Source organism: Magnolia sinica, chromosome 19, assembly GCF_029962835.1.
Source record: "Magnolia sinica isolate HGM2019 chromosome 19, MsV1, whole genome shotgun sequence".
NCBI classification, from domain to species: Eukaryota; Viridiplantae; Streptophyta; class Magnoliopsida; order Magnoliales; family Magnoliaceae; genus Magnolia; species Magnolia sinica.
The window spans coordinates 36,804,491-36,831,040 of record NC_080591.1 but is presented as its reverse complement, the minus strand read 5'-3'; the positions used below and the strand labels follow the sequence as shown (position 1 = coordinate 36,831,040).

At 40.2% G+C, this 26,550-nt stretch overlaps 1 protein-coding gene and 1 non-coding gene across 3 annotated transcripts; both read left to right on the top strand.

Annotated features, from left to right (window-relative positions):
* Positions 1-1,550: 1,550 nt before the first annotated feature.
* LOC131235901 (small nucleolar RNA R71) lies at positions 1,551-1,657 on the top strand. The gene has a single exon (XR_009166416.1). It is a non-coding gene; the product is annotated as a small nucleolar RNA R71 (small nucleolar RNA).
* Positions 1,658-9,630: 7,973 nt separating this feature from the next.
* On the top strand, positions 9,631-24,477 carry LOC131234464 (uncharacterized). Of its 2 annotated transcripts, XM_058231365.1 has the most exons (6): positions 9,663-9,764; positions 9,804-10,342; positions 22,250-22,371; positions 22,864-22,904; positions 23,005-23,103; positions 23,660-24,477. In XM_058231365.1, exons 2-6 carry the CDS (start codon positions 9,871-9,873, stop codon positions 23,814-23,816), a joined length of 891 nt encoding a protein of 296 aa, XP_058087348.1. In that variant the 5' UTR covers positions 9,663-9,764; positions 9,804-9,870; the 3' UTR covers positions 23,817-24,477. The 2 variants fall into 2 exon arrangements, with proteins under 2 accessions (XP_058087347.1, XP_058087348.1); XM_058231364.1 differs by having other exon boundaries at positions 9,631-10,342.
* The last annotated feature ends 2,073 nt before the right edge of the window (positions 24,478-26,550 follow it).

Below are 26,550 nucleotides of genomic sequence, written 5' to 3'. Positions count from 1 at the left end.
GAACGATGAAATCCACTGGAAAATAAAACTTGTCAACCTGGATTAGCACATCTTCAATAATACCACGGGGCACCTTGATAGATCTATCAGCTAGTTGTAATGTTATTTTAGTTGGTTTCAGCTCACCAAGTCCTAGCTGCTCATAGACCGAATATGGTAATAAATTAACACTGGCCCCTAAATCAAGCAACGCTTTCTGAACCTTATGCTCTCCTATGACACAAGAAATGGTAGGAGCTCCTGGATCCCTAAATTTAGGAGGAGTGTTGTTTTGAATCATGGAGCTGAGTTGCTCTGCAAGGAAGACCTTCTTATGAACATTCATCTTACGCTTTTGAGTGCATAAATATTTAAGAAACTTAGCGTACACAAGGACTTGCTTGATAGCATCAAGCAACGGAATGTTGATTTGGACTTACTTAAACATGTCCAATATCTCATTAAAGTTGTTTCCTTTCTTAACCGGTGCCAGACGTTGAGGAAAATGTGCTTTAGACACATAAGATGGCACATGAGTGGTTCCTGGAGAGTCAGAGTGTTGTTGGACTTTGGATGTACTAGTATGTCTCTCTATTTCATTTTGATCTTCCGCATTGGACTTTGATTCTTCCCTAGGCATATTTACTTTGTTCTCGATCTGTTTACCGGACCTAAGGGTAATGATTGATTTGGCTTGCTCATGATATTGTTCTTGATTTGAATTAGAGTCAATCTCATACTGTCCTTTTAGATTTACCACAAGTTGACTAGGGAACTTGCCCTTCTCTGTCTCACTCAATGTGGCAGCAAGTTGACCCAACTGTACTTCCAGCTTGGCAATGGATTGCGCATTTGCATGTAAACTCTGCTGGTTAGCTAGTAAAGTATGTTGGGTGTCTTTTTGAAATTGAAGTGAACTCTGCATAAAAAGATTGAGTGTATCCTCAAGAGATGGTTTCCTAGATTATGGAGGCACTTGTTGATACTGTGAGAACTGCTGAGGTTGTTGACTGCCAACTTGGGAGTAAGGTTGCATAGGAGGATTTCCAGATGGTCCTCCTTGTTGTGGTCCTTTTGCCCAAGAAAAATTTGGATGCCTAGCCCACCCTGGATTGTAGGTGTTTGAGTAAGGATTATTCTCAGTTCTCTGAAAGGTGTTCATAGCATGTACTTATTCAGAGAGAAATTCTAGAAATGCTGAACTAGATGGACAAGACTGCGTAGGATGGGCGAGACTAGAACATATGGCACATGACTCGACTTGAGTTGTTTGTGGAGGTCCATTGTTTAACATTAAAGCATCCACCTTCTTTGTCAGGGTATCAATTTTGGCATAAAGATCTGGCGTGACTCCTACCTCATATATACCCCCTTTCTTCAGTGTTTGAGGACTTCTTTCACCTCTATTTGACTAGTCTCATTGCTGGGAGTTCTCACACAAGGTTTCAAAGAAATTCCAAGCTTCGACATCACTTTTGGTCATGAATGACCCTCCACTGGTGGCATCAACCATGCAACGGTTTTGGGGTGTCAGACCATCATAGAAGTATTGAACCTGTTGCCACTTTTCAAAATCATGGTGTGGACATTTAAGAAGTAAATCCTTCCATCTTTCCCAACATTCATGAAAGTGTTCACCCTCTTTTTGTGTGAAATTCGTACTTTCTCCACGAAGAGCATTAATTTTGTGAACCGGGAAGAACTTGTTTAAGAACTTCTTAGACAGTTGGTCCCATGTAGTGATAGACCCAACTCCTAGAGAATTCAACCATGCTTTCGCCTTATCCTTCAAAGAGAAAGGAAAAAGGCGCAAACAAATCGAATCGTCTGAAAAATTTTGGAACTTAAAGGTGGAGCAAATGTCTAAGAATTCTTTCACATGATGATATGGATCCTCCTTATCTGAACCATAAAAGGAGGGCAACAATTGTATGACCCCAGGTTTAAGTTCAAAGTGTGCTGCCGTGGTGGCAGGCAACACTATACATGAAGGCGCATTGAATTGGACATGAGCTGAATAATCTCTAAGAGCTTTAGTTCCATTCTCTTCCGCCATTTCAAATAGGATGTTTCTAAATCTTCTACGAAAGGTTCTTTCTATTTCAGGATCGAAAGGTGCTAGTTCTATGTTCAGAGATCTACGTCCTAGCATAAACTATGTTATCAATATAAGAAAGAAAACTAAACTAAGATGCAACCTAAGATGAATAAAACTAAAAATAAAATTTATGAATTCCTAAAAATAAGAGAAAGCTATGTAAACGAAATTGGAAGGAAGAACCCGGGAAAAGGAGATAATGAATGTCTGGAGATTTGAGAGCTCCTCCTGAAGATAATCTTATTTAGCAGCTTCCTTCCTCAATTCCTGTGGACATAACAAAAATATATTGAATTTCCTAAAATAATGCTAGAAAAATCCTAAGCAACGGTTAAGTTCTAAAAAAGAAAGTTTCCAATCTTAGAAATAAAAATCTAAGTTAGTTTCTAAAAAGAAAAAAAATAAAAATAAATAAATAAATAAATAAATTTCTAAAACTAGAAAATAGAAAGTTACTTGAAAGAAGAATCAAAATCTAAAATTAGAAAATAGGAAATTTCTAAAAAAAGAAAGCCTAGAAATAGAAAATTTCTAAAAAAATAAAACCCAAATTTTAAAAATAGAAATTAGAAAAAAATAGAAAATTTGGAAAGAGATTACCAAATTAGTAGTTTATGTCAGGTCCCTACAAAACAGGAAATAGGTTAGTTTCTAAAAAAATTTAAACCTAAAGTTAATAAAGAACCTAAGACTATGAATTATGATAAGAGAGAATCCTAAATTCAATTGGACCGAAACAGTCCCCGGCAACGGCGCCAAAAACTTGATGTTTTATTTAAACCAACCTGATTTAAATGATTTTAAACTCGCAAGTATACGAATCAGATGTAAATATGGTACGTATTATGAGATCGTTCCCACGAGGACTGGTTGTCACAATTCAAAATTAAAGACTCTTCTTAACTAATCCAACAAATATTTGAGATAGTAATTGAATAAACTAAATAAAAATCAATGGAAAAATAACCAAGAGCAATAAGGAAAATTCAATCAAAGAGAAGACTAGGACTTTCGAATCCACCTCTAATTATCATAAACCTTGTTTTACCTGTTGATTCTCCCTAATTCAGATTGATATCAAAAGTAAATAAAGCGCACTCTATGTCCTTGGTCGGGCACACAGAATGTATAATTCCTTAAAGCATATGGATCATATCTTTCCATCCATGGTCAGGCATGGAGAGATGTAGATTCCTGTTTCTTCCTCTATAGGAACCTGTTCATGGTCAGACACAAGCACCTAGAATAATATTCCAAACAATATCCATAACTAGATTTTGGTTAAACTCATAGCATGGAGAAGTACGGAAATTCTAGTCAAGTACACCAGAGAAAGAAACAAATCAATTAAATAAACATGAAATCAACACATAACAAGGGTTATTCAAATTAGGGGCTTCATCTCAGCCCTAGTTAGAAGATTAGCAATCCATGAATTCAAATAAAAAGAAAGAAAAATAAAATTGATACAAGGAAAACATCTCTCTCTCTCTTCTTCTCTTTTCTTTTCTTTTCTTCTCTTTCTCTTCTCTTTCTCTTCTCTGGATCTGTTCCCTGGCTCTCCTCCTCTCTTCTCTACGTTTTGTATCCTTTCTTATAGCTGTTGGAGTGGCTGGAATGGAGAAAATCGGGTTTGGAAAGCTGTCGTATGCGCAGCGAAAGCCCTTTTCGCAGCAAACTTTTGTACCTGCATAAGTCCCTCATTCTTTGCATTTTTTCCGTAAAATCAATGTCTCCTAGGACGTTTTTGGCTGTTCTATATGATGGACGGATCAGATCTTCCATCTGATCGAAGATGGTGGGCCACAACCGCTCGGAAGTCGGCTTTTCGCGGACGTGCGTAAGCCTTCGCACGTCCGGCGTTGTGATGCTCGGTGGGCCCCACATAAGCGTTTTCGGGGAAATTCACTCCGTCCATTGGATGCACGACGAAATTTCGGTCAGATATGGATGGTTTTGAACATCCATTGATGCGACCCATAGAAGAAATTACAATAAAATCAATTTTGAACGTCACAGGACAGTTCACTTGTGGCCTCTGTATCTCACACATGTGCACGTATGGGCACAAACTGTAAACATGGTTTTGTAGCTCTTGAACCCGTCTACACGATGAACGGCTTGAATCAGACGAACGTGCTACCGGTGGGGCCCACAGTGGTCCGTAAAAACAGACTTTTCGTCCGTTACACGCGCCAGAAACGGCAACTGCCGTTTTTGAAAAAGGAAGTCGGGTCAGCAGCGCTGACCGACTTAGGTCCGTTCGGTGCCCGGGCAGTGCACATGTGCACTATGTACACACGTTGTACATATGGGGTCCACTGTGATTCTTTAGAGAAATCCAATCCATCCATCCTGTTTCTTACCTTATTTAAACCGTCTGGGTCAATTTTGAAGTGTATCCAGATTGTAGGTGGGCCTAAAATTGAAGATTAATGGGCTGATCTGTTCGTTGGCCCACTTCTCGAGATATCCAATGGTTGAATTTAATATGTACGGTTTATTTATGGCCTCTAGGCTATGCATGAAGTTTCGAGTCAATCGGATGGTGGGAACCATTTGATCTTGCATTCTGGACCATTTTCGGGCCTTTTTAACGTGAACGGCTTGATTTCCCCGGGTCCCTGGCATGTGAATTCTTCAGTCTTAGTTCTCTGGAGTGCGTCCCTTGCTCTGGTAACTTTGGAACATCAAATCCACGCTTGTAGTACTTTTTTCCATCAACGCTCCTGATTTCATCCTGTAACAAAAATATAATTAAAATATTCCATTAAGCATTATCATGTACGTAAAATCATGCACTAATTAAGGTCTGATATGCAATATTCAACCCTTATCAAAAATCCTCCTTGTAGGATCCCAGGATCGGAACCTGGTGTATGGGTGCCAAGAGCCGAGAATGGGGTACTATAGAGGCTGTCGGCACCAGATTCGGCGATCGAAAATTTTGTGAGCTCAATCTCCAAGTCTGGGGTGCGACACTTCAGCTCCAAGATCAAACACCTTTCATATAATGCTCTGATGCGGTGATCAAGGTGATGGGAAGTTGGGTAGAATCTCCTACAAGCGGATGTGGATTACGTCCTACCCCCACCTGGACGGTAATCCGTCGGGGTAGGGCTCTGTGGGGCTCAGCGTGATATAAGTGTTTTATCCAAGCTATTCATCACTTTTCTCATATTATTTTAAGGTAGTTTTATAAAATTGAATCAAGTACACAACTCCAGTGGACCACACCAAAGGAAGCTACAATGATAATGACACCCACCGTTGAAACTTTTCTAAGGGCCACCGTGATGCTTTTCTTACAATCCAACCTATTCATAAGGTCATGTAGACATGGATGAAGTGACAAAACAAATATCAGCTTGATCTGAAACTTCTCCAGCTCCCAAGAAGTTTTTAATGGTGGTCGTTCAATCGCCACTTTGTGGTCCACTTAAGACCTTTACCTGCGTCTTTTTTTGGCTCATATATTAAAATGATCTTAGAAAAACGATGAACGTCGTGGATAAAACACTTACATTACGATAGACCCTACAGAGCTGTAATGTCCTGGATTTTCACTGTTTTGGATTTCCAAAAAAACCCTTGAATTTTTTTTTTATAATTAACTTATATTATCACTTACGGACCATTAACACTCAATGTTAGTTTATACACGGGTGTTACCAATAAAGAACCGCACAAATCCTATTAATCAACCGTAAGAAACCAACGAATTCTGCCGATCACTTAAACATCGAGTTTAGCAATATGATTTGTTTACATGGGCCCCAAATCTAGCTGACCCATCATTGACTAATCAAGGCAACCGCAACTAAATGAAGACCCACCTAAAGTCAAGATAACTAAGGGTCAGATCTTAATTAACAAACCAAATTAAGCCAGTATCCTTTTAGCCTAAGAACCGATGGTTTAGAGTGATTATAATCGAATCGTCATTTCCACTGGTTGGGAATAGGCCACACTACGAACTTAGTTAATCCAAACCCTAATAATTGCGCACAATAAATCTTAATTACTAATTCATTTGAGAAATGTTTCGATTTTTCAAACAAGCTTTAGATCGCTCGTTAGTGGGCCACTAGTTTTGAAATTATAGAATAATGTCCATCTCACTTGGCATGATGTCCATCGCGAGTGGAGAATTAAGATAGTACCCAGAACTGCGCAACTGCGGTCAGAGGCCGAGTGCTTGAAATGCGCGAATACCCTAGGCTGAAGCTTGAAACTTAAGTGAAATAAGTCCATTTGTTCTTTCACAAAGTTGTAGCTTTCGGACCGTCAATTCATGGCTAAAGTCGGGGTACCGACTAAAGATATTTCTCCAAACATATCCGTATAGCCACGCCCGATCAAGTATCGGTGATCGTTGAACAGACTTCTAGTCATATTTGTCAATCGGCGCATCCAAATGGTGGGCCGATCATATCCATACGTAGATCATCATTAGAGCTAATTATCCTACAGTGTATATCAATATGTACACCCCATGTGGGCCTTAGATGTTAGAAAAAACCTCCTATAGGGCTAGTATAGTAAAAACCCAGCCCTCCTATAGGGCTATATAAAGGCTTCATTTGGGCACCCCATCTTTCTATATGAATTTACATTTTCTAAAGGAGAGAGAGAGAAAGAGAAAGAAAGAAGAAGAAGAAGAAGAATAGTGAGAGTAGGAGTTGGAGGCTTTAGTGTTCATTTCATCAGTCTCCTCCAACCAAGGCCCTGACCTCGATTATTTTCCTCCACCGAATTCACCTTACTTGCGATTGGGAGGTAAGAAACAAATCCTACTTCATAACCTAGGTTTTTCTAAAATGAATTGCATGAATCTCATATAGTTCTTGGTGTTTATATGAAAATTTATAATTTTCTCCAAATCCCTAACCTTAGGAGCTCAAAATCGGATATTCCTTCTTAAAGTGCGGACCATTATTTCTATGTTTCCATTTATCGACCCTTGAGGGTCTCGGTTAATGATGTCTTGTGTTAAATGGGTTGTAATAAATATGATGTTCATATTATATGTTTAATTGTATTATATGTTATTGGTTGGATATGGATGCTCACATTTTCGATGAAATGTCTAAGTAGTAGAATGTGTTGATTTGTTAATGTTCACATGCTTGATTTATTGCATAAGTGATTTTATTACTTTATACATGCCCACATGTTTGATTTAATGTTTTAGTGAATGTTATACCCTATGGATGCTCATGTGTTCGATGAAATGCCTAAGTGGTTGCGTAGTGAAATTTACGCTATAATTGTTGATATAAAGTTTAGTCCATAGAAACACTTATGATTGCTAAGATGTCGGGTTAGTCGGTAAATCACCCAAATCAATGTGTGGCTTAAGTTAAGGTGACCATCGTAGGCTTGTTCGATCGACTCGGGTTGAATACGGATGACCGACAATAGCTGGGCTACACGGGCTGCTTGCACCCAATGCCAGTTGTGTCGTGGTTCTCCCGAGTCAATCAAATTAGTTTACTAGCCGACCAATCATATATGTTCATAATGTATGACACGACTAAATGGAATCTAGGATACCCCGTTCCCAATGGATGTGTCCATTCATAACCGTTAGTACGATACGATCCTACTAAGACTCATGAGTCGGGCATGGTGGTATGTGATATCATGTCTGACTTATCAGCCTACGCTAGGGTGACGAGCCTCCCCGTAGTGAGCAGTGAGTAACTAAGACTCATGAGTCAGGCACAGTGGTATGAGACACCATGTCCGAGCTATTAGCCCATGCTGGGGTGACGAGCCTCCCCATAGTGACCAATGAGCACTGATGGAGGTGATAGACCATTGTTCGAAAGGCCCTTGTCAAATTACCTCGCCGATGGTTGCGTGCTAGAATACCGTTTAAACGACACGGGCGTGACTGGAATTGGGTGACGAGCCCTTTCCTTGTGGTAATTTGATTTTATGTGATAAGCCTGCACCTCTGTAACACCTCAGCCACCGTTCATCCGGGCTGTGGTCCGAGTGTGGGTTGGGGTGGGTTGTCTGATCCGGACCCCCTTCGAAAATAGCACTCCAATCGGTCGGGGCAATATGCTGTGGATTGTTACAACCTTAGAACTGAGTGATCATATTCGGTTTGGGTGACGACCCATACGGGGTTGATCCTCATACATTTAGGTATTATACCATACCCTTGGAATTGTTGATTTGTGAGATAAATGTGTGACACCTGAATTTGGATTAAGGGACACTAGTAAGGACTTGTTACGTGCGGTAACAAACCACATGATCCGGATAAGGACTCATAATATGACATCGGTATCCTAGCTTCACCAATATGTTGGATGAATTGAACTTAATAATTACTCGGCTAACATGATCATTTATTGCATCGCATTGGTTTAGAATGTGGCGAAACAGGCGTTGAAGTTACATGTTGAAGAAGTGTTGTTATCTGCGAACCAGGTGATCGGAGTCGCTTGTGAGGGAGTGTTGTTTGGAAAGGGCATGCATCATGTCATATCTTCATATGCATATTTAACAAGAGTATTTATGAATTGTTTGATTTCTTGTTTATCATTAACTGCGCTGATTGTATTGATAACATGTGTAACTTAGAACTAATGGAACCACTGAGTTAGTTACTCACTCCCACCTGGGACGGTGTTTTAAAATACCAACCAGGAGTATCATTAATGCAGGTGCTAGTGAGACCTCAGACTGGTAGGCTTATATCAGGTTGTGCTAACGCTATTATGTTTTGGAGAATTTGGTGTAAACTAAAAGTGTTATATTTTAATAATTTTGGGTATGTATATTGTGGCTTGTATAATCCCACTTTGGGTGTTCATCACTACTAGAATTACATTTTTTACTCTTAGCCCTATATTTCTGAATATTTCCTTGGATCCGCTAAGTAAATTGCGTTACTCTGATTATTCGTGTGCGGAATGAATGAGAATCTGAATGAGGTCACATGTGCATTCTCATTTGGTTAACACCCAAGAACTCCGAATCAAGGTCTTTGTACTCGGGTGCTGATTTTTGGGGCGTTACAAGAGCCCTGCCAGGACGTATTACCGTCCAAACGAGGGTAGGACGCAATCCGCGCCCCATACAAGTAATGGAAATTTGTAAAGCTTAGAATCATTATATCATTTATACTAACTGGGATATTAAAGCCAATTTGAAACACTTCATATGTTCCCTTGAATATATCATAAAATTTTAATGCATTCCAATTTCCCCATTTACTCCCATCCATACATAATATTTGAATTTCATTTCTTCCGGACTAAACTTAATTAGTAAGTCATTTATATTTAAAATAGGAGTAAATGTGAAATTAGTCTCATTTACCTCAAATTTTACGAACTGTATCTGAATTTTTAATAGATTTTAGACATATACACAGCTTAAAATGAAACTAACCAATGGCCCTATTTTATTATTTCCTCCATGGTGTACAGTTTCTCACTGCATGTGTACGAAAGCACCAAGCTCTGCTGGAGTATACATATTTAATCTAAACAAATTGGAACGACCGTACAGCATTTCTGAAGGCATCGTTTTTTGGATTCTTGAAAGAGATGCTCGCTTTCAGCTGGTCCCACCTCCTCTCCTTCTCACTCTTTCTTAAACCCTTCGCATTCACCAATCGTCTTTCCACCGAGTCACCCTCTTTCCGATGGGGGCGAACGTTTAGGCGAGAGGGGTGCTGCGAATCAGAAAGGAGAACGTTTAGGCGAGAGGGGTGCTGCGAATCAGAAAGGCGAACGTTTAGACGAGAGGGGTGCTGCGAATCGGCGCTGATGCTTGGGGAGGTGCTGTGCGCACGCCCCAGGCCTTGGATTGGCGCGCCGCCTCTCATCGCCCACCGGCTCGGCTCGGACAGGCCGGTCTCACCCTCTGGTGGGAGGAAGCGCCGACGTAGCTGCTGCGGCTACCACCACTCCGGCACGTGCCACGGCGGCGGGGCCGCGTCGATATGGCACGTGATCACGCCGTCCGGCGGTGGGGGCTCTGACGGGATCCGCCGGAATATTCGGGCAGCGAGGTTGAGGGAGGAGGGGTCGTGGAACGCGGCATGGGACGTGAGGCCAGCGCGGTGGTTGCAGGGCCCGGACTCGGCATGGATGCTTTTCGGGGTCTGCGCGTGCTTCGAGCCGTTGGATGGGTGCGGGAATCCCGTTGCAGGGTCTGAGGTGGAGGAGGAAGGGAGCGGGGCCAACTTCACGGACGATGGTGAGGCGGAGGGTGATGGGGCCTGCTACAGGGTTATAGGTGAGGTTTATCTATCCTTTTATTCTTTTGGGACGTGAATTGCTTGTGGCCGCCATGGGCAAGCTCATGAGCCCAAAAAATGAGGTATATCCAAAACTCAAGTGGGGTACACCAGAGGAAGCGGTGGGGATTGAATGTCCACCATTGAAACTTTGGTGGGGCCAAGAAATTTTGGATCAGGCTAGTGTTTGTGTTTCAGTTATCACAGTGGGAATAACCTTATGAATGGTTTGGATGGCATATAAACATGATGGTGGCGTGGGGAAGTTTCAATGGTGGGTGTTTCCATCTCCACTTTTTTCTTGTCGTGTGACCTACTTGAGTTTTGGAACTGCCTAATTTTTGAGCTCATGTCATAATGTAAGCTGGTGAAACTGATGGACGGAGTGGATTTCTTACCACATCGTGGTGGGCCCTACTAGCTCCCACCTAAAGGGTTGCCTGGGGCGGTCACAGGAAAACCGCATCCGCTTCTTACTGTCATTGGTGCCTTAGCCGTCAATTGTAGCCACATGTTTTCCAAGGGATGGATCGGTTGGTTAGGATCGTCGGATTAGAATGGATTCTCTCTAACTGTAAGCAATCCATGATGTGGTCCAACAAATGAATGGGTTTGAATTGTTGGTTGGTCGTGTTTTCGATAAATAATTGCCTGCTAATTTGATAGGATATCGATCAGACATTAGGGACTGTCCAATCAGCACGATTTTTGCACATTGGCCTATGAAATTTAGTCAGGCCTAAGTGGATCCAGATTGATTGATCAGATGGTCCAGGTGACACAATGAAATGAGGAGCACATTTAATATCTCATGACTCAGGATTGTCTGCATGGACTGTTTAAATTTGATCACTCCAGATAGTATGCATGGTTTATTTAAATTTGATGTGGTGGGCCACACCTTGGATTCCATATGTGCACTCTACATTCAATGACCAGCAATCAATTAATCAGATTGCTATGGTCATTGATCTGGTCACAGTGAATTTTGGACTTGCGTAACCACTAACCAGGTTTGCAAATTGGTTTCAGTGTACCTTAATGGTCACCAAGGATATGGACCAATACAGCCATATCATTCTTGGGCGATCCCGGTATGCATCAGATCACATCTACTGGTTTCAGACGATACCTCAAACCATGATGGGCAATCAGTTGGCCCAGCGAGGTAGATGGTTGAGAATGATAATTAGATCGTTTGAACATGCAGTAAGCCAGCACTCTTTTAAGGTTTATGAAGAGCAGTAGGTCTGGAACCCATTAGTAATGGTACAAGCCATATGCGCTGATGATTGGTGCACATCTTGATGATGGATCAAGATGGCCACCCTGTGACCTCATGGACAAGCTACAATCATCCAACCCCATCCCCTGTTTTTGGATGGTTGAAAAAGGTTTAGATTGGTCTGGGAAGAAAAGGTCTATATGTATTTTTAGACAGATTCTATTTCTGTTATCTTCAAACAGTGGTCTGTCCATGAGCTCGCCTATAACCTATCAACTGGTCAGTCTAGATTGATCAATGGATTGCCTATTTTATGATTCTTAAGTTTTTAACGTCCACAAAATGTTAACCAAGGTACTTTGGATGCGGCCTCGCCTCATAACACAATGCAGAATTGATGTAATAGATTATTTATTTATTATGTGATGGATTATTTATTAACTTGTTGAATCAATCTATGTAGTAGACTATTACATTGCGCCTGTGGGAGTTTTGTGCTCTCATTGTTGGTCCAAAACCCAGACGAAGGAGGAGGGCTGCGTCAAGTTTGCAGCCAGCGTGGAACTTTTGCCATAACTATCATCATCATCATCTTAGATTATGATGATTATATCATTGGAAGTTTGGCAATGATAAGGAAATGAGTATCCATTGTTAATGGTTTTCCTTGTTTGTAGTAAGACTACATGGGTTTAGCTTTCACGATTTCACTACTTATATTTTTATTTGTGTGAGGGTGCATGTGTAGGTGAATTAGATAAAGATTACATAGTCTACAGTCTTATGGGTATTTCCTCTTCTTTTTTTTTTTTTTTTTAATCATGGGGATTTCATAATGAAAATGGATTTTTAGTGATTTTTTTTCCTTTGCATGAAACATGAAATGTGGAATGGTAGAATGTGATTCATGCAGCTGACCCCAAATTAATTGGGATAAGGCATAGATGATGATGACGATGACAAAACATGAAAAGTAGCTCTTAATTGCTTAGAAAGTTTGCCAACTTCTGTCTATTTTAGGCAGTACCCTCTAACATGCATACTGCGTACATACATAAGAAATGATCAGTTGAACATTTTCAAGCCATGGACACTTGGACATTCCAAATGACCAGTCTAGACTCTCTATTAGGTTCAACACACACTTCTGGGGCTGCCGTGCACATAGCACACTAGTCACATGATCTGATCCATCTATAAGTTGGGCCTACGTTTTTATGGCCTTCTATTTTTGTCGATTGGATGGTTAGGATTGTTTGATAAAGTGATTCTTTTGAACCATAAGCAATCCATGATGAACCCCAACAAATAAGTGTTCCAAATTTTTATTAGACTTATTTTTACATTAACAGTCTTGGTTGCCCTCTTTGAAGGCTATTGATCGATTGGTTAGAATTGTCTGATTGGCATGATTTTTGCATGGTAGCTCATGAAATGTATGCATATGATACAAGCAGGTGGAAATGTTTTGGCTTTGGTAGTTAATAACTGAGGACTTGTTTGCCACTTAAAAACGCGTTCATCATATTTTGTTTTTTTATTTTTATTTTATTTTTTATTTTTTTTAAAGAATTAACATAATTTTATTAAAAATGAAAAGAAAAAGAAAAACCGAAAGGGAAAATAGTCAAGACAAACCTTGATAAAAACTAAACCACCCCTTTACAAATAAAAAATAGTGGCTAGAGCCTTGACGCTCACAACTTTTGAACATGAAGTGATGCAAGATATGAAAATTAAATATGATATGCGAGATTTTAGGCTTAAGATCACGTTAGTTCAGAAACAATTACACAAATTCTATATCCCACATGAAAGTCCAAACATTCAATTGAGGAAAATCTATGCGGGTCCAGGACTACACATGATAGGGCTGGATCAATAAAAATTATGAACCAAACAATACTTAAAGATAAGAAATAATCATCCACGCATGCATAGTAATCAGTCCCTAATCTAAGGGATTCAGAAATTCCAATTCGGGGAACCCTAGGATAAGAAAATTGGCAAATAACTTAGGGAAAACGTAATCTAGGGCTAAGATTCATGAAAAACGGCTATGAGAGAATAAAAAAGGATAAAAACTTGAGCCAAAAGACGATCCCGCGTGTGGACAGCAACAATAGCACAGACGGACGTGCGTGTGATCTCAGCCGCACGTGTGTGGGGCCCACTATTCAGAAAAAAGCCACCTTGGCCTTGGTCAGCTAGGGATGGTCTCCAAAACCTCCAAATCTCAGCTCGATCTGATATACGGTTTGTGCGTGGTGCTCCGCCGAAGTTTCAGCTCGCCTGCGGGCCGAAATCTGGAAACCTGCTGTAATGAAGAAATCTGATGTAACAAAAGGACGAATTCGAAGTACGGATGGTGGGGGAAGATGGAAAAAAAGATGATGGAGGATGGGGGTGAATCGGGATCGATGTGGCTTCGCACCACGGTAGTTAGCCCTTTGAAAAGGGAGGGTTTCGCACCCACTTTTGAATTCTTCCACAACTCACGAAGAGAGCAGAAAAATAAAGCAGGATTTTTTTATAATTAACTTCAATAAATCAAAAGAACTACAAGGGGTGCCTATTTATAGAGAAAATCCTATATCCCAAAACTCACACCATGTGCGTAACCTATTACTTGGCGATGAAGTAAACTAAAATAAAAACCAAACAGAGAAATCTAAAGCGTTCACAATGTTCTAAATAATAACAATAAACAAAACCTAAAATATGAAATCAATCCGACGAGTGGGCCACGATCATGAGATCCCATGATGGGCTTTTTTTGATTATCGGGCCCAATATTTTGAACCTAACTTCGTCTTCTAGGTAGGAGGCCCTCCCTGGACGTCGTCATCGAGACAGATCGATGGTGGGGCCCTCCTACTCCGTGTGTAAGTGCGTAGGTGAGGCGCCGTGCGTGCACGTATGTGCAAGATGTCCTCATCAATTCTCCTCGGCTGCGAAGATTTCACCACTGGCGAAATAAAACTCCTGAACCACTCCGGGACGTCAAGATCAAGTCTTTAAAGCTCCTCCGCAGTGAGCCACGTGCTGTCTGAAGCTGGGCGTGACTTCCACTTGACCAGGTACTTATGAAACTTGCCGTCCGACGTTAAAACTATCTGATGGTTCAGGATATCATCTATTTCCTCTTTGGGTGTGTGAAGGTTAGGTATAGGAGGGAGTGACTGAGAAGAAATGTCAGGAAGAATAGGCATGGGAGGTAGAGGCTGGGAAAATGGGTCGGGATGGGTAGCTATGGGAGGTAGAGACTGAGAAAATGAGTCGGGAGAGGGCCATGGATCAATGGAAAGGTCTGATGAATCAGGATGGTTAGGCGAAAGGCTAGACAATGCATCAATGGCCCCTTGAAATGCAACTAGATCCTCCACATTGAATGTGGAACTAATTCCCATGGAGGGTGGAAGATTTGCCACATATGCATTGAGACCGTTTCGTTTTATAATTTTGATGGGTCCAGCACTACGCGCTTGTAACTTACGAACGACCCCCGGAGGATACTGCTCGGGCCTGATGCGGACCATCACAGAGTCTCTTACATTGAATTCTTTGAAACATTTATGCTGGTCTGCAGAAAATTTGTAATGTTCATTACTAGTAGTGATCTTCTGCTTGATTTCTTGATGCCATGAATGAATGCGATGCACAAAAGACTTTGCAGGCTCTGACGGCCTATGGGACAGTGACATAGGGACAAGATCAATAGGTTTCTCAGGTTTATAACCAATAACGACTTCATAAGGACTGAGACACGTGGACCTATCGACATAACTATTAAACGCAAACTCGACTGTAGGTATCACGGTGTCCCATGTTCTGGTATGCTCTATATCCCTCGTAAGGGGAGACTCATCCAGTAGATCATCAGGAAATACATCACAAAACTCATCTACTACCGGAATGGCCTCAGTGGGTAACTCTATACTAGCCTCTGGGGCACTCTCTCTAGCCGCAAGGCCGTACGTGTTGTGCCACTCAAAATAGTGGTCTTGATGCCCCTGTTGGGGTGGGTGCACCGGTGCATGCCCATGACTGATTCCTTGGCCACCTCCATTCATTAGTCTATCTTCCTGGCCACCTGCCTGAGATTGGACATCTACCCTAATGCTGGGATTTGTCCTGGTGGAGGCCTTTAGTTGGGTAATGCGCGCATCAAATTGATCAGAGCATTGGTCTATATATTGTTCATAGCACTTACCCAAATACTTGATTTGCTGGGACAACTTGTTCATTGACTCTAGCAGTTGCTCCATGTTTAGTGTAGGGTGCAAGCCAAAACCATGACCCGTACGTGTGGGCATACACTGGCTAACTCAACCTAAGGACTTTCTATGACGACTATATGCGTCTAAAAACTAAATGACCCTACGAGACTCTATATGAAGGAGACTACACACCGTTACGAAAATTCAGCTATATATATCAGGGACTACGATTTTCTAGCAGCTATATATGATGGACTGGATGCATGGATGACTCAAACAAACTAAATCCTAAATATGTGGTGAATTCCCCTACAAGAACCCTAGGCTCTGATACTAAATTTGATGTAGGACATGAAAATTAAATATGATATGCGAGATTTTAGGCTTAAGATCACGTTAGTTCAGAAACAATTACACAAATTCCATATCCAACATGAAAGTCCAAACATTCAATTAAGGGGAATCTATGTGGGTCCAGGCCTACACATGATAGAGCTGGATCAATAAAAATTATGAACCAAACAATACTTAAAGATAAGAAATAATCATTCACGCATGCATAGTAATCAGTCCCTAATCCAAGGGATTCAGAAATTCCAATTCGGGGAAGCCTAGGGTAAGAAAATTGGCAAATAACTTAGGAAAAACGTAATTTAGGGCTAGGATTTATGAAAAACGGCTATAAGAGGATAAAAGAGGATAAAAACCTGAGCCAAAAGACGATCCCCCGTGTGGACAGCAACAATGGCCCAGACGGACGTGCGTGTGATCCCGACCGCACGTGTGTGGGGCCCACTATTCAGAAAAAGGCCACCTTGGCCTTGGTCAGCCAGGGATGGTCTCCAAAACCCCCAAATCTCAGCTTGATCCGATGTACGGTTTGTGCGTGGTGCTCCGCCGAAGTTTCAGCTCGCCTGCGGGCCGAAATCTGGAAACCTGCTGTAATGAAGAAATCTGATGCAACAAAAGGACGAATTCGAAGTACGGATGGTGGGAGAAGATGGAAAAAAAGATGATGGAGGATGAGGGTGAATCGGGATCGATGTGGCTTCGCACCACGGTAGTTAGCCCTTCGAAAAGGGAGGGCTTCGCACATACTTTTGAATTCTTCCACAACTCACGAAGAGAGCAGAGAAATAAAGCAGAATTTTTTTTTATTAACTTCAATGAATCAAAAGAACTACTAGGGGTGCCTATTTATAGAGAAAATCCTATACCCAAAAACTCGCACCATGTGCGCAACCTATTACTTGGCGATGAAGTAAACTAAAATAAAAACCAAACAGAGAAATCTAAAGCGTTCACAATGTTCTAAATAATAACAATAAACAAAACCTAAAATATGAAATCAATCCGACGAGTAGGCCACGATCATGAGATCCCATGATGGGCTTTTCTTGATTATCAGGCCCAATATTTTGAACCTAACTTCGTCCTCTAGGTAGGAGGCCCTCCTTGGACGTCGTCATCGAGACAGATCGATAGTGAGACCCTCCTACTCCATGCGTACGTGCGTAGGTGAGGCGGCGTGCGTGCATGTATGCACGAGATGTACCCATCATGAAGCCCATCCCATTACATCTGATTCTGCTATAGAAAACACTTCCGAAACAATTGAACCCCCCCCCCCCCAAATGGCCCCACAAAACTGGCAAAATCGCCAAACACTACACCTTTCCATCCCTTCCCATTATGCCAACATACCACACCAACAAAAGCATATCCATCAAATCGAGCATTACCCACGAAACCTGAAAGCAAGAAAGAAAACACACCCAGACACTGTATGCAACCAGGCAATGGATAAATAAATGGTCCGCCGACTCCGCATCTTGAAGGCATAATAAACACACATTTGGGAGAACCATTGCTCTCTTTTGCTATTTATCTATCATAAGTACCATCTTTCTGCCCACCAACCAAGCAAAGGCTAGTACTTTCGGAGGGCCCCCATAAAAGCAAACATGATATGTATGACGATACACCTTCCTCAATTGACTCCTTCGGATCAACTTGAAAAAGGATCACGCAGTGTATCTCCTTGATTTTTCTTCTGACCAAACCATCTAATTCTTCTTTCCTTCTACTGGCTAAACATTTTGAAGAAGTTCTAACATCCGCACCACCTCATCTGCTTCCTCGTTTGTCAGGTTCCTTTGACATGGGAGAACCCAAACTCCCTCCTCTCTAGAGTAGGAAAAATACTAAGCTATAAGAATATTATTACTCGGCGCCAAATTAGCAAGCCTTAGAAACACTTCTTGCAACAACCTTCCCCCCAATCCACATCTTCCCAAAAGCGGATCCTTGCACTGTCACCTAATGAGAGCCTCACCTCCATAAACATAAGCTCTAATGAAGTGATTGCTCTTCACATCAATGATGCCCTATATAAAGATGATTTCTTGACCCACCATCCCCCGTCTTGGACCCTGTATTTGCTAGCAAGCACCTCTCTCCAGAAATTCCTATCTTCCACCCCAAATCTCCAAAGCCACTTCTAAGAAGTCTAAGATTCATATACTTCAAGTCTCTTATTCCTGCTCCCCCTTCTAAAGGACAACAAACTTTGTTGTCTTCCACTGTACCCCTTCATAAAAAAACAATCTCCTCTTACTTTCTCTAACTTCTCCAAGACATCTTGTGGACACTTGAATGGATATTAAGTATAGTGGAGGTTTTCCAATGTTGCTTTGATTAGAGTGGTTTTCCCTCCCAACAACAAATATGTGCTTTTCCATTTAGATGACCTCCTTCCACTCTTTCCACCACCCCATCCCACAATGCTTGACCAGCTTACCAATACAAAGGGGAAGACCAAAATGTGTCATGGGAAAACTACCCACCCAACATCCGAAGACGGTTGTCAAGCGCTCCACTTCCTCCCTTTTCATGCAAATGCCTAACATCTCGCTCTTTCGAATGTTGATCTTCAAGCTCGAAACTACTTCAAAACACCTTGCTATTTTATTTTTTCCAGATTGTCAACCTTCTCTTCCTCCGCTTCACAAAATAAAAGCGTGTCGTCTACGAATTGAAGATGAGAACACCTCACACCCTCCTTCACTTGAAACCCATAAGTGAGACCAACATCTCATCCTTTATCCAACATTCTGCTTAGAACCTTTGCCACCACAATAAATAGGAATGGAGATAGCGGAACACCTAGCATAAGGCTCCTAGAGGGCTTGAAAATACCTTTAGGGGATCCATTAACCAGGATCGAGAATCTTGTTGAGCTTGCACATTCCCTAAGCCACTTCCTCCATTTGTAGCCACACCCCAAACGTCCAAGCATATAATCTGGAAAATTATAATTATCATGAATCGTGATCATAATAAGCTTTTTTAATATCTAATTTGCATACTACACCTTTTTCCCTTCTCTATGTCTTGAATCAATGAACTCATGCACCAAAAGAGTTGTGTGTAAAATTTTCCTTCCCTCCACAAAAGCTCCTTGAACTTGGGAGATTATGTATTAGAGATTATATAAACTTTTAGTTATCAGGATTATTTTTAATCCCTATAAAAGAAAAGAAAAAAAAAAGATCTTTAATACGTAAATTATAATTAATTAAAATGAGATTAACTTATCTTTAAGTGGCTACAAAAATAGGCCCGTAGGGGTCATTTGGATGCTTGTAAAATTTTAAGTTGTAAACACTTTACACTTAAAACTCTTTGTAATATGCCATGTTTGACTTTATACTTTAAAGTAGTCATAAACACTTTACACTTGTAACTCTTTATAGTTGGCAGAGAGAGAGAGAGAGAGAGAGAGAGAGAGAGAGAGAGAGAGAGAGCTGTGAGCCTTTCCCTCACGGGAAAAAAGACTGTTCGGCGTGGAATTGGATTACCTATAATTTGAAACACAACAAAATGCTAGGATTCCAAAAGCCCCTATTAGTGTTTATAGCTTGTAGAGGGTTTATAGGCATCAAAACAGCCCCTGTAATGTCTTTACTTGTAAATCTTTTACAACTAAAGGATTTTACATGCATCAAAATGACACCTCAGTGTTTTGAGCATTTCTTTTACTTTTAATATTCTTTTTAAAGAAATTTCCAAATTTATCACGTTGATTGGAGAGATCATTTCCTAAATTATTGTAGGATAGTTTGTCAACTCGTTCGTGGGTGTAAAATGTAAATGTTCAAGGGAAAAGATTCTATGCACATATTATATACTAACTTGGTTTGCACCAACCTCCAGCTTCTTGTGGATGTTGTGCACGGAATCACAACTTGCATTTCAAAATAGATACCCACCCATTTTAAGAAATCCCATTTTGAAATTCCTCAAATGGTACATAATGGCTGAAATGGCTTGGGCCATTGTGCGTTCCAAGGGCATAACGGCCCGTTCAAAAAATTTGGACCATATATAAGTCCCCCTTTGGGTGTTGTTTTACAAATTTTCCCATTTCTCATCTGCTTTTTTTTTTTTTTTTTTTGTTTATTGGGAGTATTTTAACCCATTTTAGACTAGATTTGTGCAATCCTTGCAGATTAGAACACAAGATTTAAACTGTTTATAATTTTATTTATTTTTATTTATTTTTATTTATTTATTTATTTATTTATTTTTTAAATCGAAGATCAGAGGCTGAATTTTGGAAAAAGAAAAGATAAAAATTCTTTTATTTTTGTTTTTATTGCTACAAATTTTTGGATTCAACATTAAATTACCAAATCAACCAAATCTTGCTAGATTTGTATTTGATCTGGCCATGTTTGTATAATTTTTTCTATATTTTTGTTGGTTTTTATATAATTTTTGGCAATTTTCAATTTTTATTTTTTGTAAAATATTTGGAGTGTAAATTGTTCAAATATATATAAAGGAGTTCAGATCTAAACATGCATGTACTAAAATGGTATTTTTCATCTCATTTTTGGTATTTTTTTCATAATTCTGGTCATTTTTGAATGAATAGTGCCATATTTACTTTAAAAGAAATAAAAATTCATCAAATTTCTTAAGGGGAATAATGTTAAATGCTTAGGGACATGTATTAGTGGTGTTTTTCATCTCGTCTTTTGTTTTTTATTATTATTATTTTTTTAATTCTGATAATTTTTTGAATGAATAGTGCTTGGTTTATTTTTAAAATGTTTCCTCAAATTTCTTTAGGGGAATAATATTAAATACTTAGGGATATGCATTAGTTGAATGAATCTCATGGATTGCATGAATTTTGGAGGCATTTGATTGGTCCTCAATCCACCCGTTTCTATTCACTCGAATTTAATTAATTTTTTTTCCTCAAATTTCTGAGGGAAAAGGTGGCAAATGGTTAAAGATATGCATTTTGGGATGAGTTCCACAAATTGCATGAATTTCGGACCATTATAGAGATATTTGAGTAGTCCTAAATCAACCTAACACCATTCATCCAAATTTAATATATATATATTTTTTCAAGTTTCTTGAGAGAAATGGTATCAAATGTTTAGGGATATGTATTAGTGAGATAAGTTCCAAAATTTTCATACATTTCAGGCTGTTTTGGGGCATTCTTGTGGTCCCAAATCCGCCTAACACTATTTATTGAATTTTATTTTTAATTTTTTCCTCAAATTTCTTGAGGGAAATGGTGTAATATGGTTAGGGATATGCATTGGTAGGATGAATCACACAAATTTCATGAAATTTGGCATGCTTTGGGGGTATATGAGTTGTCCCAAATCAGATAACATTATTTATCCGAATTTTTTTTTCCTTCAAATTTCTTGAAGGAAATGGTGTTAAATAGTTAGGGATACACATTAGTGGGACGAGCTCGACAGATTTTATGAATTTCGGGCCATTTTGGGGGAAGCCTGAGGCAACATTCTTACAAATAATGGCCTGTTACACCATCATAAACATGTTAAAAACCAGAAAAGAATACATGTTCGTCCAATTTTTATTCTTCGATTCTCACTCCTACTGGGTGGAGTACTCGAAGTCTCTTCCAAGATATCTAGAATCGTCTCTATTTTTGAAAATTTTCTATATATATATATATATGTTTTTTATTTTTATTTTTAACCGTTACTAGGGCCATAATATAATGGTTAAATGGCCAACCGTTACCGCTATTGAATACCTTGTGGTGTTCTACATGCCAGCTCTTAGTGTATACTGTCTACAGAGAAGTTAGGCCACGTAACCGGGTCACTTAGATTCTTGGACAACTGGGTTTTCCTTGCTTTCCCTTCATTTCATGGTTTTCCATTTTTCAACTTGCAATGTTATTTCTTACATTTTTGGAAGAACTGCATTGATGGGGTGTCATTTCCTATACCATCACAAAATTCTCGAGATTCCCCATTTTCTCATGGTTCTTCTTATGTCACTTGCTGGGAGTGGCAGTCTTTACACTCTCATGTTGCCTACATTCTGTATTATGTGATTTGTGTGATTGTGTTTTCAGAGATTTTATTAGCGAAAAATTGAAATTGGTGGCATTGCAGGTGTTCCAGCTGATGGTCGATGCCTATTTAGAGCTATTGCCCATGGGGCTTGCTTGATTAAAGGGAAAGAAGCTCCAGATGAAACCCGTCAAAGAGAACTTGCTGATGACCTAAGAGCTCAAGTCAGTCCCTATCTTTATTACCATCGGCTTCACTTCTTTCTAGTCACTAGAGTCAGAGACCAGAATCCTTGTGCAAAATTCAGAATGACTTCATAATTTTGCTTCATGCCAAGCAAGTCTCCATAAGACGACCTCCATGGCAAGCCAAGGTGTGCAAAATCCATGCCATTCATCCTGTCAGGCCCACCATGAGAATGCTCTACCATGGATAACTGCCTGGTTAGCTAATCACATGAGTTGCATACAGACCACTGCCACTTCTCTGAGCATTTATTTTTCTTAAACACATGTTTGATGTTTCCCATGAAGCAACCAGCCTATTTTTGGGCTTCGAGTCCATGGTGGGCCACACCTGATGAGTGGCTGAGTTCTTGCACATTTGATGCTGGTGCTTGGGCTGCAAATATTGTCTTCTTATATCAATTTCTCTACAGATTTTGTTGATGAAAAACCAGGCAGGCCTGCTCATAGCAATCTGGGTATATTTTGTAGGTTGTGGAAGAGCTCTTAAAGAGGCGTGATGAAACAGAAAGGTAACATATCAGTTTATTGATTGGAAAATATCTTGGTTTACATTGGAATTTTAGCACTGGATGTAATAAATGCATGTCATTAATTCCTTAATGTATTCAGCTTCATTGAAGGAGATTTTGACGCATATGTGAAGAGTATCCAACAGCCCTACACATGGGCAGGAGAGCCCGAGTTGCGGATGGCTTCACATGTTCTTGGGTGAGTTCCAATTTCAACTTCCCTCGAACGTCTGTAGTTTTTAAGGCTGTGACACTCTCATTGGGATGAAACAGTTTCCTAGTACGAATGTGAATCCAACTGTAGTAAAATGTGTTTGCTGATTCTCTTGTTTTGGCATTGAGAAATGCAGTGGTGATTCACACCAGGACATATTGAAGAGGCAATTCACCTCATACATACCAATGTGGCACGTGTGTGGGGTACCGGCCACTCATCTGGTGGGGGCCACCATGAACATTTCTTGGCCAAAAGAAGGTGAACTGCATGCATGTGTTGAGTTTAGAACGCTGATCATCCATTTTCTAATGGTCCATTTTTCTTGTACGTGTTGCTTACTTGATGAGTGGGCCAGCCTGATATTTGGACCAAGGTATGTTCATGGGTCACCACTCTCCATTTGATGAACAGCCTTGAACTCACAGCTAGAATCACCATCAATCACTTCTTGGATTTTTGGTCAGAAAATGAACATTTCGTGGATTTCAACCAAATTTTTAGTTCTTTATTATTTATTAATTTTCCTTTATGAGCGCAGAACTCCAATATCAGTCTTCATGGTAGATCGTAGCTCGGACAGCTTGATAAATGTAGCAAGCTATGGCAAGGAGTATGGGAAAGATACTGACAGCCCTATCAAGGTGTTGTTTCATGGGTATGGCCACTACGACGCGTTGGAGGTTTTCTCCAGTTGAAATATGTAGAATCTGCTTATAAAGAAATTTTGTTAGATCCAAACTGATTGAGTTTCATTGGATGCTTTTGATGAGAGATTTGGCTCTGCTAATCAAGAAAAATACAATAAGCTTGAACTGCCCAGAAGGTAGATTTAGCCATTTAGATAAAGGGGGTTGTTTCCGACCTTGTAGATATGGAGACATCTGTTGCTTATCTGACACCAAAAAAATTTAATTCTTGCATTTTTTTTAGAGTATTGGTCACAACGCCAAACCAAATGGGTTCTCCGTTGTTCGCATTTCCCAGTGAAAAGGTTATTAGCTTTTGGATTTGAACTCATACATAGCTTCAAAGTCAAGATGATTCAACTGGTTTGATCAATATGAGCCATCTGATGGGCTTGCAGGCCACATTTTCACAGTGCATATAGGTTTGTTTGAAATATTATCAATTTGAGTGTAGATCTTTAATTTGGATTCATCTAAAGTGGACGTCTACGGATGATGGTCGATACCCCTGAGGAGATGTTTTTTTGTAAGAATGCTGAAGGTGGACGTGAATAAGGTTTTGAAGCTTTACAGGAGAGCAACTAATCTTCGTTGAAATGTAAGATTTTAGCAAGATTTGGGGAAAGAAGAACCAATTAATCAATAAATGTTCTTTTCCATTACAATAGTACATCATTGAATACTTCTTTTCTTGTTTGATATTGTTACTTGATTTCATGTTTTTTGGTGTGTGTGTTTTTCTTTATTTTTACCACTTTCCATCGAATTGAAGTACAGATGGATAACCTATTTTTGAAAGTGAGCAATGATTTGGACCGCCGAAGTATGTGGACCTTGATATGGACCATTATTGGACGGTGGACAACAACCTAGACCGTTCAACACTAGGTTATTGATTTAGACAGTCCAAAAGTAGGTGAACAGCTATCTGAACTGTTTTGGACCGTCCAAAAGTAAGTGAACAGCTATTTGAACTGCTCAATAGCACTTGGACAATGATATGGACCGTTCTAAGAGGCTGAACAACGATCTAAGCCGTTCAAGAATAGGTCGGCAGTGATGTGGACCGTTCCATGATAGTGAACAGCAATATGGACTGATCCTTCTATCAATATATGCAAAGATGTGATCACTTAGGAGTATTTTTGTTATTTTCATAAATATGCTAACAGTCATAATTTGGATCTGACGGAGTGGTAAAATAAAGAGGCCTATCAGAAATAAATATTTGGATTTAACATATGAAAGAAACCAAGAGGTCTTGTGAGAACTCTCCATTTACCGTAGGCTATATTTTCAAAGATCGGCTCTTCATGTACCAGACATTAACAATTTACAGGCTATCCAACACAAACAATCATTTACCTCGCACGCATTTACATGCACATTATTTACAGCTTACAGCTAAACAAAACAGCCGTAAATGATTAACAAGTGTAAGCTATTTATGGGCATCCAAACGACCCCTAGCCTGCAATAGAGAGTTTTTAATTCAAAATAACTCCTTTTAGATGAGGGCTAACTTGTAACAAAATCGTTTCAAAATCAGCCCTAACTTGCAATAAAGGGATTTTCAATCTAAATTACCCTTTTTAGAACTAGGCTACCCTTTTCAAATATGCAATAAAAAGTTTCAAAAAAAAAGGAGAGCCCCTTTTTAGGGCACGGATTGGGTACTACCTCACCAAGGACAAGGCGGGAGATGGATGTGACATGGTGGGATTTGATTGGCCCCGCGGCTTTTGTCAGAAATGAGCTCACACAAGGCATGTTGGAAAGTTGTTTGGTCGAGTACTCAACGGGTCCCCCGCTGTTTCAGGTCTGTCTTCCATTGCATCTTGGATCTGCATTCCCCTTTCTAAACCAGTGGTAACCTGTGTTATGATCCCAAGGATTTAAAGAGCCAACTTTACACATTCCATTGTCCCGGGGCTTTCAGCGTAAAGGTTTTTAACAATTGGTATCAGATCCAACACCATGTCCTATGTTTGAGTCACAGAAAGAGTGAAGGCCGCCACGGCATGGAAAGATCTACCTTAAGAACTAGAGTGCAGTTGTAAGGGCTGATAGAACCTATAAAGTTAGGCACTTTAAACCTTTGGGATCGTAACAACCTATAGTTAAAAGGGCTTTCAATTCTATTCCCCTCAAAAAAGAAAAATGATCAACTGTTCACATGCCACCAAAGTTTCAAGATGTCGAAGTCCTGTAATATGTTACCCTTCTAAGCCCGTTGCCAACTTGTGAAGTATCTTCCTTTGCAGGGGTGATCCGTGTCGCTGAGGCCCAACCTTTTGAGGCTTAGGGGGATACGAAAATTGAGGCTAATCCTTCTTGCCTCAAGTGGAAGGCCCGGCTGGTGGCTGAGGTGATGAGGGTCAGGGGTCTTTCAAATCAGCCCGTGCCTCGGTAGAGGGCCTCTTGCCTTAGATAGAACGGCACATCCCAAATGCTGATTTTACCAGGACGATGGACATGCCTCCAGATGGTGCCGTGGGGCAGCTGGTGAAAGTTTCTTTAGGGTAAGTCATCTCGTTTGCGATGGTTGTCTTTCATCATTTATTGGTTTTTTATGCTTTCTAATGCAAATTTGCTTTCAGGGTCAACCAGATCCTTGAGGATATGCTTCGGGCCTATGGGATTGATTTCGGAGGTAGCTGGGATGAGCATCTGCAATTGGCTGAGTTCGCATACAATAACAGCTATCAGGCGACCATTGGCATGACTCCTTTTGAGGCACTAT